At 33.0% G+C, this 13,297-nt stretch overlaps 1 protein-coding gene across 10 annotated transcripts in view; it reads left to right on the plus strand.

Annotated features, from left to right (window-relative positions):
- LOC115209683 (protein scribble homolog) overlaps positions 1–13,297 on the plus strand; it is a 458,170-nt gene that overhangs the window by 223,054 nt on the left and 221,819 nt on the right. For 7 of the 10 annotated variants that reach the window (XM_036501621.1, XM_036501615.1, XM_036501619.1 and 4 more), the window contains 3 exons: positions 1,057–1,134; positions 5,855–5,947; positions 9,490–9,510. In XM_036501621.1, coding sequence (XP_036357514.1) covers positions 1,057–1,134; positions 5,855–5,947; positions 9,490–9,510 — 192 coding nt within the window. Of the gene's footprint in view, positions 1–1,056; positions 1,135–5,854; positions 5,948–8,428; positions 8,447–9,489; positions 9,511–13,297 lie in introns of all 10 variants that reach the window. The other 3 variants (XM_036501616.1, XM_036501617.1, XM_036501620.1) reach the window with 3 other exon arrangements.

Raw genomic sequence — 13,297 nt, forward strand, 5'->3', positions numbered from 1 at the left:
TGTTTTTGTTGTTGCCACTGGGAAGATGATTGATTCCATGTATAATAATGTCACACTTCAGGGTACAAAATAGACTCTGTGAAGGGGTTGACTTTGTATTGGTGAAAAAAGAGGCTGTGAGAGCTGTCTTTGGCAGGGTAGCTGCTTCTTGAATGAGGCTGACTTCTGTGAGGTAAATTCGCTGCCTATTGTCCAAATGAACACTGAGATAAGGGTATCATTCGTGAATTGGGAATCCTAAGGTTCTCCATATGGCTTCATTGGTGGATATGTAGTGTCCAGTTTCAAAAAAAGAGTCACTTCATCATTTGTAAAATTTGTTGATCCTGTAGAGTTTATTTGAGAAACGGCTCTGTCCAATCCTTTGGTAATGTACTTGCATACGTAACATATGGATTTGACAGAATTCTACAGTGCTGGGTGCATGAAATGTTTTGCAGAGTATCTTGTTGTGGGGTACGACCCACTGATTGTCAACCAAAAAAAAAAGTATAGTGGAGTGATACAAATGTATGGGAGACAATCAATTTCTGAATGTTACTTTGCAAAGTGTTTCCTCCCTTGTCCACAACAGTCACCATACATCAGAAATGGAGGTTTTTCTGACCCTTTCTCTAGAAGCCCCATTACTTCATATTATTCCATAAGTGAAAGAACCATCTGTGGAACATAAGTGATGTATTTGCTAAGTGTGAACAAAATCAGATGAAAAACATTGAGTTTACACGGCATCAACTTAATGGTTGGTCACATACACACACACACATCTTCTGTCTTATATATTATAAGCATCATCTTATAATTCTTGTGATTCAGATATTCCACACTATATTTCATGAATTATGGTCAGTACTTTTCTTATGAAAACCCTAGATCTGTACATTCTAATGAAAACCCTAGATCTGTACATTTCCAATTTAAGTTTAGAAATTGTTATATAACTGTCCAGTATCTGCTCCAGCAAACATAATGTGTAATTCTTACCTGCTTATTCTAAAATAGGAAAATTATGTTGATTTTCTTTATAATTCTGATTTCTTTTCTTCCTTTTCATAGGTGACCGAGGAAGAAACAAACACTGGTATTGCTACAGTGAGCTTTACAAACGAGCCAGAAATGGAGGTTTATGGCGAGGTACGTTCGCCTATTTTCATTTCAGTCTTGATAGAAGAGATTCAATGAAATCTTCCTTTAAACAGCTATTCTTGCTCTCGGATGACAGAACTAGGTTACATATTTGAAGAGTGACCATATAAAAACAACCAGATTAACCCTTTCGTTACCATATTTCTGACCAAAATACACCCCTCATGAGTTCCAATTAAATTCTAAAATAATCACGAATTTAGACTAGTTTCATTAAACAACTGTAACTTTTTTTACTTATCAACATATTAATGTGATATTTGGAATACAATTGAAGAAATTCTATTCCATAATTTTTGTCTCAAAGTGACTCTAATTACAGGTAAATCCAGGTAAACTGAGCAAAATGTAAAAAATATTAAAATTTTGTTTAAACATTACCATAGAAAATGAGTCTTCAGCTAATTTAATTGAGGTATGCAACAAAACTTTGATATAGAAGACCTGTGAAGATCACTAGATTATCAGTTGAATTTAATGCACAGAAGAACAGGTGTACCATAAAGGTAAAATAAACTAAAATACTGGAATTTGTTTTTTAAGAAAACTAGAAAATTAAATACAACTAAATGAAATATTCTCACACACATACATGAATACACAGGAACATATATAATAAAGATTTACAATAGAAATTAAATCAAAACTTGTCACTCACCTTACAGGCAAATTAAAATCACAAGTAAATAAAAAGTAAAAACGAAGTAAATTTGAAAAATATTTATACACTCTAATCATACATATATACAATATTCACACAATATTTCTATCATGGAAAGCTGTAAAACATCCTATTCTACATACTGCAACCTTGCAGAATGAACATTGGAAAGAAGTTTCAACTGGCCGTCCACTGGAGTTTTTCTTTATTGATGCAAACATTCACTGCACTGCTTTTTGTGACAACCAATTTTTTCTAATTTATGGGCATTGGCTGAACTCAGAGGGATATCTCTCTGGCAGGTTTTGCTTTTCCATCCTGCAGTTATTATTTTTGAGGAATATCCTGCCCGGAACTGCAGATGGTCGCACCGCTTGCGAACCCCTCCTGATTTGGTATATAATATAAATGCATTTACAATGGTCATGTTTACTATATACCAAACCAGGTATCGCCACCATTTATTACCTGGTCTACCAACCGGATAATAACTCATCATCTGGTTCAGCCGGTCCACACCGCCCATGTACCTGTTATAATCAAGGTTCATAAACGGGGTGCCATTTTCATCTACACATGGTTGTGCACTGGTAGATAGAAAATTTATCTGCCTCTTATCTCTGTATGCGGTCGCTAGCAGATTTCCTTTCTGCTGTTGGATCTTTTCACCTCTTTATTTTAATTTTGCTTTTTTTATATCCAACGGCAGCCCTTTTCTACTAGCAATTGCTGTAGCACATGTATACATTGCCACAGCTTCTAAATCCACCGCAAGTTTGACTGAACTAAAAAATTGGTCAAAAAATGATATACGGCCCTGGTTATGGTATGGAAGTGAAAAATTCCAGACCACATCGTACCCTAGGCCATTCTGACTAACATTATTGTCTCTTTTCCCAGTATAAAAACTAAATGCACAGAGGTACCCAGTATTTGCTTCACAAATTTTCCAAACTTTGATTCCCCATTTTGTGGGCTTTCCTGGCATATACTATCAGAAGCGTATCCTTCCTTTATACCCCACCATGCCCTCATTGATAGATAAGTATCTCCCAGGGTTGTAAAATGTTTTATATGCATTTTGAACGCAGTCGATGAGGAGTCTTATTTTAAATAAGGGATCAAAGTTTGTTTCCAGCATAATGACCCGAATATGATTTGTGAAACCAAACCAGTATTTATATGTGAGAGATACAAGCAGTACCCCAGTACGTGGATGTACTGGGGTACTGGTTTGGTTTCACAAATTGTGTTTGGGAAATAATACTGGAAACATACTGATCGCCAAAAGGTTCCTGATTGCTCCAGTAATTTGTAATTCTGGGTAACTGTCTTATACCCATAATAATATTTATGGCAAAAAATGCCCATATTTCATCTACAGTTGTAGGAAACCACAAGCTATCTTTTTTTCCAGCTTGTTTACATTCTGCGTAACGGTTTGTTTCCACAGTGATTGCTTTAAACAAGCATGCTGGAAAAAATAAAAATAAAATGTCTAATGGTTTCACTTCCTGAGAAAGACTATGGGTAGACCCTGTCTCAGAAAAATTGTTAATATAATCTTTTTTAAACTTTTTACTCCATTCTGGTGTAAAATCATCCTCGCTGTCGATGTCACTGCTTTCAGTTTCTTCAGAATCGCTGCTTTCGGTTTCGGATACAGAAATATCTGAGTCATTTTCATCCACCACGTGGTTTTGCACCTCATTCATTCTTTTCCTCGATATCTCCATATCATCCATTGAAAAGCCTTCAAATTTGGAATCACTTGATAGCATGAAACTCCTCTCCGTTTTCAAAGTTGAAAAAAATTAACACCAAAAAAAATGTAGAAAAACATCTTCCAAAATTCACTGAGTTCAAATATCATGCCAATAACTCAATAACTCAACTGTTTGCAAAGTGAAATAACGTGTTTTAACAAATGTACTAACGATATTTGGATTCAAATTTACATTTAAATAACAATAGGTGCTCTTGGCCGGCTACGACCAAGGTTGGTCTTATGAATCAGGCTGTGGCTGGGTTTGTAATGAAAGGGTTAATGTCCCAAATATGCACAGTCAAATATGTACAATATCTGTGAATCTGGTTGTGAGAATCATCAAAGGTTTTACTGGCAACTCTTTACCATAATCTGCTCTGTTAAAACAAACAGAGGTTATATAACAACTACAACTAAATATAAGACTTTACAGTCATATTTCTTGTGTCAAATGTTGCCACATATTGTATTATAATCTCGTGTTAACTCTAAATGTCCTGTTGAAAATTTTAAATTTTATATCAGAAGATTACTCCTGTAATGATTGAAAGAAAATACCTAAAATGGTGCTTGTTAATTCAAAGGCTCCTTTTTTTTTTACTTATTGTCAGATCATTAAGAAAATTGGTTGTATCAGATTTGGGGGTGCTTTTTTATGTAAACAGTCATTCATTAAAAAAACGTTGTGCCTGTGGAAGCATGATTAAATGAGTGTTAAATAATTGGTAGGGCTGGTTGTGGCTGCATGTTGTTACCCATATTCAAAGTAAGTCCATTTAAAGTTTTTGAGGAAACCATTAACATTACGGCGACTACAATAATAGTTACTTGTGGGAGGCTGCATTGTTGATTATCAGTAGTGAGTTATGTAGGTATGTTGGCCAAGAATTAGATAGCTACAGCTTTGTGTGGGTCTGAGAATCAATAATGGCCTCTGTCCATTCTTGGATAAGTGAAAATATTGCATTTGAATTAACAAGCAGCATTTTAGGCTTTTTTTGGCCAGTAAAACTCTGCTCAGATCAACCTTATTACAGCTATTGCATGGCAACTGGTGCACCATGTTGGAGAACAAACTGAAAAACAATGTTACTAAGGTGCCTAAATGATTTGTTTTTCTTAAAGCTGTCTGCCTCTATATCATAGGTTAGTTTAGGTAAAGATGGTTAAGGCTGCATAGCTAAAACAATTGGAACAGCCCCTAAAATTTGTTCAATTGTGGCATTGGTGAATGGTTAAGAAGTTCACTCAGTCCCATTGCATGGCACCTTGGGCAAATGTTTTCAACTATAGCACTGGCCCCACCAATGCCTTGTGAGTGAATTTGGTGGGTGGAATTTGTGTGGAAGTCTGTTGTGTATATGTATTTGTGTTTGCCTTCTCCCCCACTGCTTGATTATTGGTGTTCATTTGCTTATGTGCCTGTAACAACAGTTCAGCAAAGGAGACTGATAGAATAAGTACTGGGTTGATTTACTTAGCTAAACCCTTTAAAGCACTGCTCCAACATGGCTGCAGTACAGTGACTGAAACAAGTAAAAATACATTTGTAATTTTAGGTTTAGCTGTCATCAGCTAAGTTTGTAGAGAAGTTTTCCTTTTGTATCTTTTATACTGGATTTTGATGGCTTAACATATCTCCTCTCTTCTCTGCTAACAGAACACAAAAATATATGTTGAATTCATTGAGCTTTTTAACAATGACAATTGAATCTTATAATTGCAACAGTGTGCATGAATGACAAAGCACAGATGAGCTGTGAGAAAAACTAAGTGTATGCAGGCTCAGATGTATTATGCAAGACAGAAGAGTTCATTAGTACAGACATTTAATGTGTATGCATGATGACAGTAGGATGTCAGAAGATTCAAATGGAAAGATGAGATAAACCAAGCAAGTTTGAAACAGAAATAGTGAAAGCTGATCTCAATAAGGGAACCTCTCAAAGCAAATAGAGACAAGAATGTAGTATGCGATGAGTTGCTATGTTAAAGAGAACCCATCCAACCCATGCAAGCATAGAAAGACAGTTGTGAAAATAATGAAGAATTTAAAGAGACTGGTGGTGGTGGTCAGTATCAGCAGAGGGTAAAATCAAAACATTAAGTACATTCAATTGCCATGAAAAAGAGACTATCATGAAAAGCCATCTCAAATGTTAGATATTCTCTTGTGAAATGCAAAATGGAGAAAATATAGCAAGCTTTATTGAAATATACTAACATTTTAAGTAAAAAATTATTATAATTGATGGGTTTGTCTTTCCTTTCTTCTTCAGACAATATCTACATCACTTATTCGAGATAAGAGTGGTCTTGGTTTTAGCATAGCTGGAGGTAGAGACTCTGATTCCTTCAAGACTAATGACCATGTAAGTATATATACAACTTTTTTTCAGTTCACTGTCACTTATAGTAAATATTAAACTTAGATGTTGCAATAATAATGTTGTCTTAAGTTTAATATGCAAATATAAATTTTCAATAAAAATGATCAATAAGTAAGTCAACAAAAATCTGGAAAGAAACAGTAAGATCACCTACCTTACAGGATAATACAAAGTTGAAATGACTGATCACATATTGTAATGCAAACCAGTCCAAACCATGCTGGTGTGGAAAAATGAATAGTCAAATAAAAATCTTTGTCTCACCCTGTTCAATGTTTGTTTTTTTACTTTCACTAGAGTAAAATCTTGAGTTATGGTGAGAAGTATTGTTAGTGAATAGGCAATTTAAAGTCAACATCTGAAGAGAGAACAACTTCGAAACATTTGCATATTTATGGTGATCTATATGAAATGTTGTAATTAAAGCTGTGAGTCTTCTGCTATCTGCCTCCACTCTTCTTAAGACATAATGTTGACATGCAAGAATAAAGATAGCAAAATTTTGTTTTGAAAATATATACACTCATGATGTGGTTAAAATTGCAAACCCTTAAAAAGAAATATATTGTTTTATTTTTTATTAGTGCTTTCATGTTATGACAAATATTCCTGATATATACTCTAGATTGTAAGAATGTGTCTTACAAAGTTATTCCAGATCAAGAATATTTGTGTCCCATAGAATTTACACTCAGTATTGATATGTTATATACAGGATCAGGAATCCTAATGTTTAATTCTTATTATAACCAAAATTGGTGTTCATACTTTGATAATTATTAAAATATGTATATATGATATATTAGAGCTAGTTAGTTTTATGCATAGTAAATGAAATCATTGTTATCATTAATGTAGGAAATGGATAGCAGAATTTGTTGAGTGTCAGACATAATATTTTGTGATATTTAACTGTGACCCCTTACATTTTTAGTTCAAATTTGCAATTTTCATCTTTCTGGGATGATAAAATAAGTATCATTAGTATATACATTTGACCATGCTATACCCTAAAATTTGTAGCCTTGTATCAATGAAATACAACAATATTATGATTAATGCTACCACTAAACCTTGATGTATTCAACTATTTTAGTTGTATACTGTGTATAAATTTTTGTCGATTTATAATTTTAGCTTTTCTTTGTCTTACGCTGTTCAATCTTTGCTTTTTTTACTTTCACTAGGCTAAAATTTTGAAGTTATATAAATCTTTAAGTCCTGTTAGAAACTAGAGATTTTGATAAAATATAATTATCCCAGTATAAAAATCATAAAAATATAACTATTGCACGAGTCTAGATTTGTGTATATTGTGGATATGGTTTTTACCTGTTGTCATGTCTGTTTCACCTGGCTAGGTTGATTGAAATATGATAAGTTGATATGTTTTTTCACATATTTTTACATGATATCAAAACCAAGGTAACAATGTCCAACTCTGAATTTGTGATCAAGGTAGTCTCAGCAACTTGGAAGTTACCATCAGAAAAAACATTTCAAAATACGCCTTCATCTCTTCATTTAAGGGTTTTGCTAAGCCCAACCAATTATTATTTACTTTTACAACAATTATGTTTTTTTCATAAGCCCACTAGTACACGGTGACCTTACATTTAAAATATATCAGTAAAATACTGTTTTTTTTTTGGGGGGGGGGGTTCATCCTTTCCATTCACTAACTAAAGCATTGATGCAATGACCAACAATAGTGGCAACACTACTCCTGCTCAGAATTGATAAATTGTGATACCACTTAGTTTGTGGGTGTGTGTAGATGACACTGAAATATTGCTTTAATTATTTTCTCCAATTCCAGATTTTCTTTATCTAATTAAGTCATTAATAAATGAAATCATTGAATTTTAACTCACTGCTTGAGGTATTAACTACTTTTGTGTTTGAAAATCTAAGAAAGAAAAATTTGAAGAAATTCAAAGAACAAAGCACAAAAGAATAGATGCACATAATAAGTCTTTTGACTGGAATTTCTTTCTAGAATGCGGCTCAGTTCCAAACAACAACACTGAATTGCAGTACTGCACTTAAAGGGCTTATTAAAAAAGTTTACTGAATGTATTATTTAGTTGATATTTTATTGATATAATCCATGAAGGATCAGACAACATACCTTCTAAGTACCACCAAGGTCAGCTTTGCTTTGCATCCTGGGGGTTGATGGAAATAAATTTCAGTTCAATTGAATGTTCCTACAGCCTAGTTTATGACTTTTGTATTAGAAATCATTATAATTATTTTATTCAATAAAAAGATTTAAACTTATATCTTATTTTTGTCAAATCAAAAATAGTATTTTTGAATTATTGTGTAGAGGGAAGAAAAAAAATCTCATGTCTAGATATACATGATTTTTTTTTTTTTTTCAAAACTATAAAATCTCACTTTTACTTTCGTTTTAATTACTTGATGCTGACCATATTTTGATTTTGTTTTTCTTGCCAGCAGATTGCCATAATAAAAGTGACTATAAGTTTCTTCAGCTCTTGCTATCATTGCATGATTTTATGTTTTATATTTTATTTTTGTTTTTACATAAGGTTCAATATGTATTTCTTGGTCCTTGATTTGTTGCTCTTATATAGAATGTTTCTACCTTATCATTATATAAAACAGTTTAGTTGTAGCTGGATCCAGATAATTAATATAGCAGTGATTGTCAAATCTTTTTTTTTTTTCTTGATTTTATTGAAATCTCTAAATCATTTTGGTGTTAGAAATTTTAGAGGCATTAGATTGTTTAGTCTATCTACATAGTTCCAGGGACTACTGCATTAGACAGAAGCTACTCTGTTGTTTCAACAGTATCTCTATTGCATTTTATTATTTGAAATTAGTCTAGAGTTAGATTTAAGATATAGTAGGTCTGCAACCACTTATGCAGTGTGCCTTTTAGGGTAGTTAAATTAACTTAAAGTCTTTTCAACAAGCTTATACAGGCTCTGTCTCTCTCAATAGCTTTAGTATTTCAGAAGACTGCAGCTTGTCAAGAATGTATTAGGTAGGCTGTAGATGGCTTATAATCTATGATGCAACTATTATTGAATCTGCATAGCTCACACCAAGGACTTATTCATTCATAATGATTTCTGAAAACCCAGTTAATCCTATATTCTAAACTGATTTTAAGCATACAACATCACTATATTGAACTTAATATTTTTCATTGCATTGTCTCAGTTATTATATAATGTTAAACCTTGAAAACTAGAAGAAAAATTAAAATACATGAAAGTAAGCAGGTACAAAATAACGTTGACAATAGTAGTATTTCATTGTTAGGATGAGTATCTTAATATTCCTTTATCATACCTAAATTCTTTGTCTCTGCTATGTGTTTATGTATATGACATACATGTGTACGTAGTGGTTGATTGTGTGATCTGTTGTAGCTTTGTCATCAGTGATATTCAGTTAATATTACTGCATATGCTTCTGCTTTTACAACTCCAAAATTATTGATGTCTACCTATGTGTTGTATCCTTTATTTTAACTACTATTACAGCAGTTTTCTTCTTTCCTGGAGGTCAGTATATTGTTGGAATGCTATTAAAGTAGAAATAAACTGATGAGCTTTGGAGTTCTTTTCTTTTTGAAGTGTTTGTTGTTGGTTTTGTTTTTGTTTTGTATTTTGCCTATATGTGTGTTATATGCATGCATGTTGGATTAAAGATTTGACTCTTTAGTTGATTAGCTTAATGTTAAGCATTTTCAAATTTGTCTCTTTTTTTATAATTGTCTTGTTTTCTTTGGAAAAGTTTAACATTGAGGGAATCGACTACCATGCTAAAGTATCTTTAATGCAGCCTGTATTATGATGCATTTCTGCTAAAATATATTTTCACAGTTCTGACAATTAGTTCTGTAGATTTGCTGTAGGAAACAAATATCTGTATCGTTTTATTGACTACATAATTTAAAACCTATAGATTTAACAAATATTTCCTTTTTGTTTATTCTCTGAATTATTAATATTACTTAAACTTTATTACTGCTAATCCCAAATCATTTCTAACTATTTTCTGTTGCATTGTATTTTCTTTTGTGTCTATGTGTGTTTCAGATTTGTAAGAATTTTCAGGATATATCATAAAATCTTTACAATAACCTACAACACATATTCTTCTCTCTCCTTCAATCTCAAAATTTGTTTGGTGACACCATATTAAAATTACAACAGAGATTAATATTTGTTGACCTATTCATTCTGCTTTTGTATTTTGAAAATTTTTTTTTATTGTCACAGATCAAAAGATTAGTTGAGTATCAGCTAAATGATCAATGGTTTGTTACCATGGCAAAAGCATCTAATTCAACTCTCAATAAATCATTCCGTCTAGCGATAAATAGTTACAGTGGGAATGGGAACTACTGCAGTATATCCTCCCTTCACTTATCAGATCAGTGGTTCCAAAACTTTGTCATTTATCATCTGCCTTGTTTCCAATATCTTATACCCCATAACATGTTTCTCAGGCTTTTAACTACCACCTCTTTTCTTTTACTAATGCTTTTTCAGTACCCCATGAATACAAAATTGAATATACCACAAAAATCTACTGCCAATACGTTGATCATTAAAAAGCTTCGTATACATAAGTCAGTTTAGTTCCAGGTACTAGTCTGTCAAAGGTGATTACTTACCACTGCACCACCTTATCATCCATATAATAATCTGCTTGTTCATTCCCCCATTATACTTTAGTTAGTTAGAGAGGTGGAGTAAAAGTGAGAGAGAGGGGTGGAGTGTGATTCAAGAAGAAAAGAAGTAGAGAAAGATGTATAATAAGGCCAAATGCATCAGGTGGTTAGTTCAAGGGAAAAGTGAAGAGGTAGAGAGGAATGTTAACAATGTACTGTAGGGTGGGGAGGGAAGGGTAAAGAAAAAGATATGTTTAGGATACAATATTTAGCAGAGGGTGATGTTCTGGTGGTAAAGAAAGGTAAATAGAGAGAGATGGACAAGGAAGGCAGTTACATTAAGAGAGAGAGTGAGGCGGATAGCATTTGTATTGTCAGAGTAGAAATACAGTGACAGCAAAAGTAGATATAAACAAACAGCTGGACTGATATGAAATGAGATGAGCTTTGTTACTGAAAACTGATGATGGTCGTGGTTTGTTGATAGTGGAAAGTATTTTTTTCATCAAACTAAATCTATAATATTCTTCCACCTGTTTGTTCACACTTTACTCTTTAGTTTGTTAGCGAGGAGGAGGTGGTGGTGTGAGAGAGAGGAAGAGGGAATGTGAGAGTGAGTGAGAGAACAGATAGCTGGTCAATGCATTATGCTGTCACTCATGTAGTTAGTGGAAGTGCGATGTGAAGAGAAAGAGAAAAATGTTAAATATGCATGGTTAAAAAGTTTGTTGAAGAGGTGAAGCGAAAAAGAAATATAAAGCGCTGAGCAGGTGGAAATTTTTAAATCATAAAATATATTATTGTGACTGGATGTGAAATAACTTAGCCAAATAAAAATAAAGATTATCCTTTCTTTCTTAGGTAGCTTCTCTTAATCTTTTTTATTCTGTGGAATTTTCACAGGTCCCACTAGTAAACAAACATTTCTCATATCATTTAATCTTGGTTATTGACCCAACCCTTAGCACATTACTTTAAGCCAAACTCATTTATTTATTCCTTGTGCTTCATATATAGCTACAATTGAAATTTATCTTTGTATTCAAATTTATATTGTATTTGAACATTCAGAAAATGGTTATATTTTTTATGTTTGCAGATATATTGATTTTTCTGCTCATGTGCAAGTTGACTTTTGTTTGGTTATACTTGGAGGTGGACACATCATGAGATTAACAATGAGACTCATTATTAAAAGCAATAATATTTAAGCATTTTGGGACATTACCTAATGCTACAGATGCAGAAACTATCTTTATTGCATATATGGAAATACCCACTGTTTGACTGTCTTTCAAATTATACTTTTGTTTATTGTTTATAATTTACATCCATAAATTTAGTTTTGCTTATTTATTTATTTACATTTTGAAGTTTCTTGTTATTGCTAGTGTTGTTATTATTATCATTGTTATTGTGATAACAGTTTATCATAGTATTACATTTAAATTTGTTTAAAGTTGATATTTAAATAAGAATAGACTAAAAAAACTCTACAGATGCATCTATCATCTCTTCTCTTATTGTTGCTGGAGCAGTACTGCTCAATTTTTGAAGCATTACCTTATGACATTACTGAGTCATGTTAAAGGGTAGGAATCACTCAGTAGAGTAGATCACATAACACAATAGAAATCTCATAAGGTTGATAAGGAAATGAACATCCGTTTAGAAATGCTTTCTCTCTTAATAACTTTTGTAATCCCAATAAACCCCAGCATATAATATGGGAACCACTGATTTAGATGAAGAGAAAATATTAAGTAATACTGCTCTGACCCAAAATATTAAGTGTTATTAGTGGAATTCATATCCACATTTGCAGTTTTTATATATAAAGCATGTTTTGATACTAAGAGGAGCATTCATGCAGCTGTAAAAGCAATTGCACCAACAGTGTCTTAAATTTAACCTGGGCATCCAGCTGTAGAAACCATGCCAAATCAGACTGGACCTGGTGCAGCTTGCTAGCTCAGGTGAAACCATCCAACCCTTGTCAGCATAGAAAGCAGATATTAAATGATGATGAGGAGGATGACAACAAATGGCATGAGATTGGATATAGAAAAATTTATGTTGAGAGTTCTGTCCAAAAATGTTGGTTGGTTTGAGTCTTTAACAATCTCTGTCTCTTTTCTCTTCTTTCTTTTCTCACTGTCATTTGCTACATAGAGAATACCAAACTCATTCCCTATGGATACCGTATTTATTACAACGAGTGGCTTGTAAATGTATCTAACAAGCGAAAGCGAGTTAGATACGTTTACAAGACACTCGTAATAAATACAGTATCCATAGGGAATGAGTTTGGTATTTTATTTATTACACACAAATAAACAAATAAACGACCATATTTTATTAACCCAATAACTAAATTCTTCACATCGTGTTGAAGCGCGCATGAATACAGCTTGATTTCACGTCGGTGACGTCACAATGTGTAACTGTAAAAGATGTCATGCCGCAGGAAGATAGTCCGACTTTATAGCGCTAAGTTTTCAGGTGAAATGACTGAAAACTGATGACTGTTTAACATTTTGTTAACATTCAAGTTCACGTTCAAGAAATACATAACACACGTGAAAGTAATGAATGAAGTTTAGTTGTAACTTATGAATGACAAAAGTAGTGCCGTCACCGTGACCTCGGGTCATCACCATGGATTGACCAAT

The sequence above is a fragment of the Octopus sinensis genome, linkage group LG3 (assembly GCF_006345805.1).
Source record: "Octopus sinensis linkage group LG3, ASM634580v1, whole genome shotgun sequence".
NCBI lineage: Eukaryota > Metazoa > Mollusca > Cephalopoda > Octopoda > Octopodidae > Octopus > Octopus sinensis.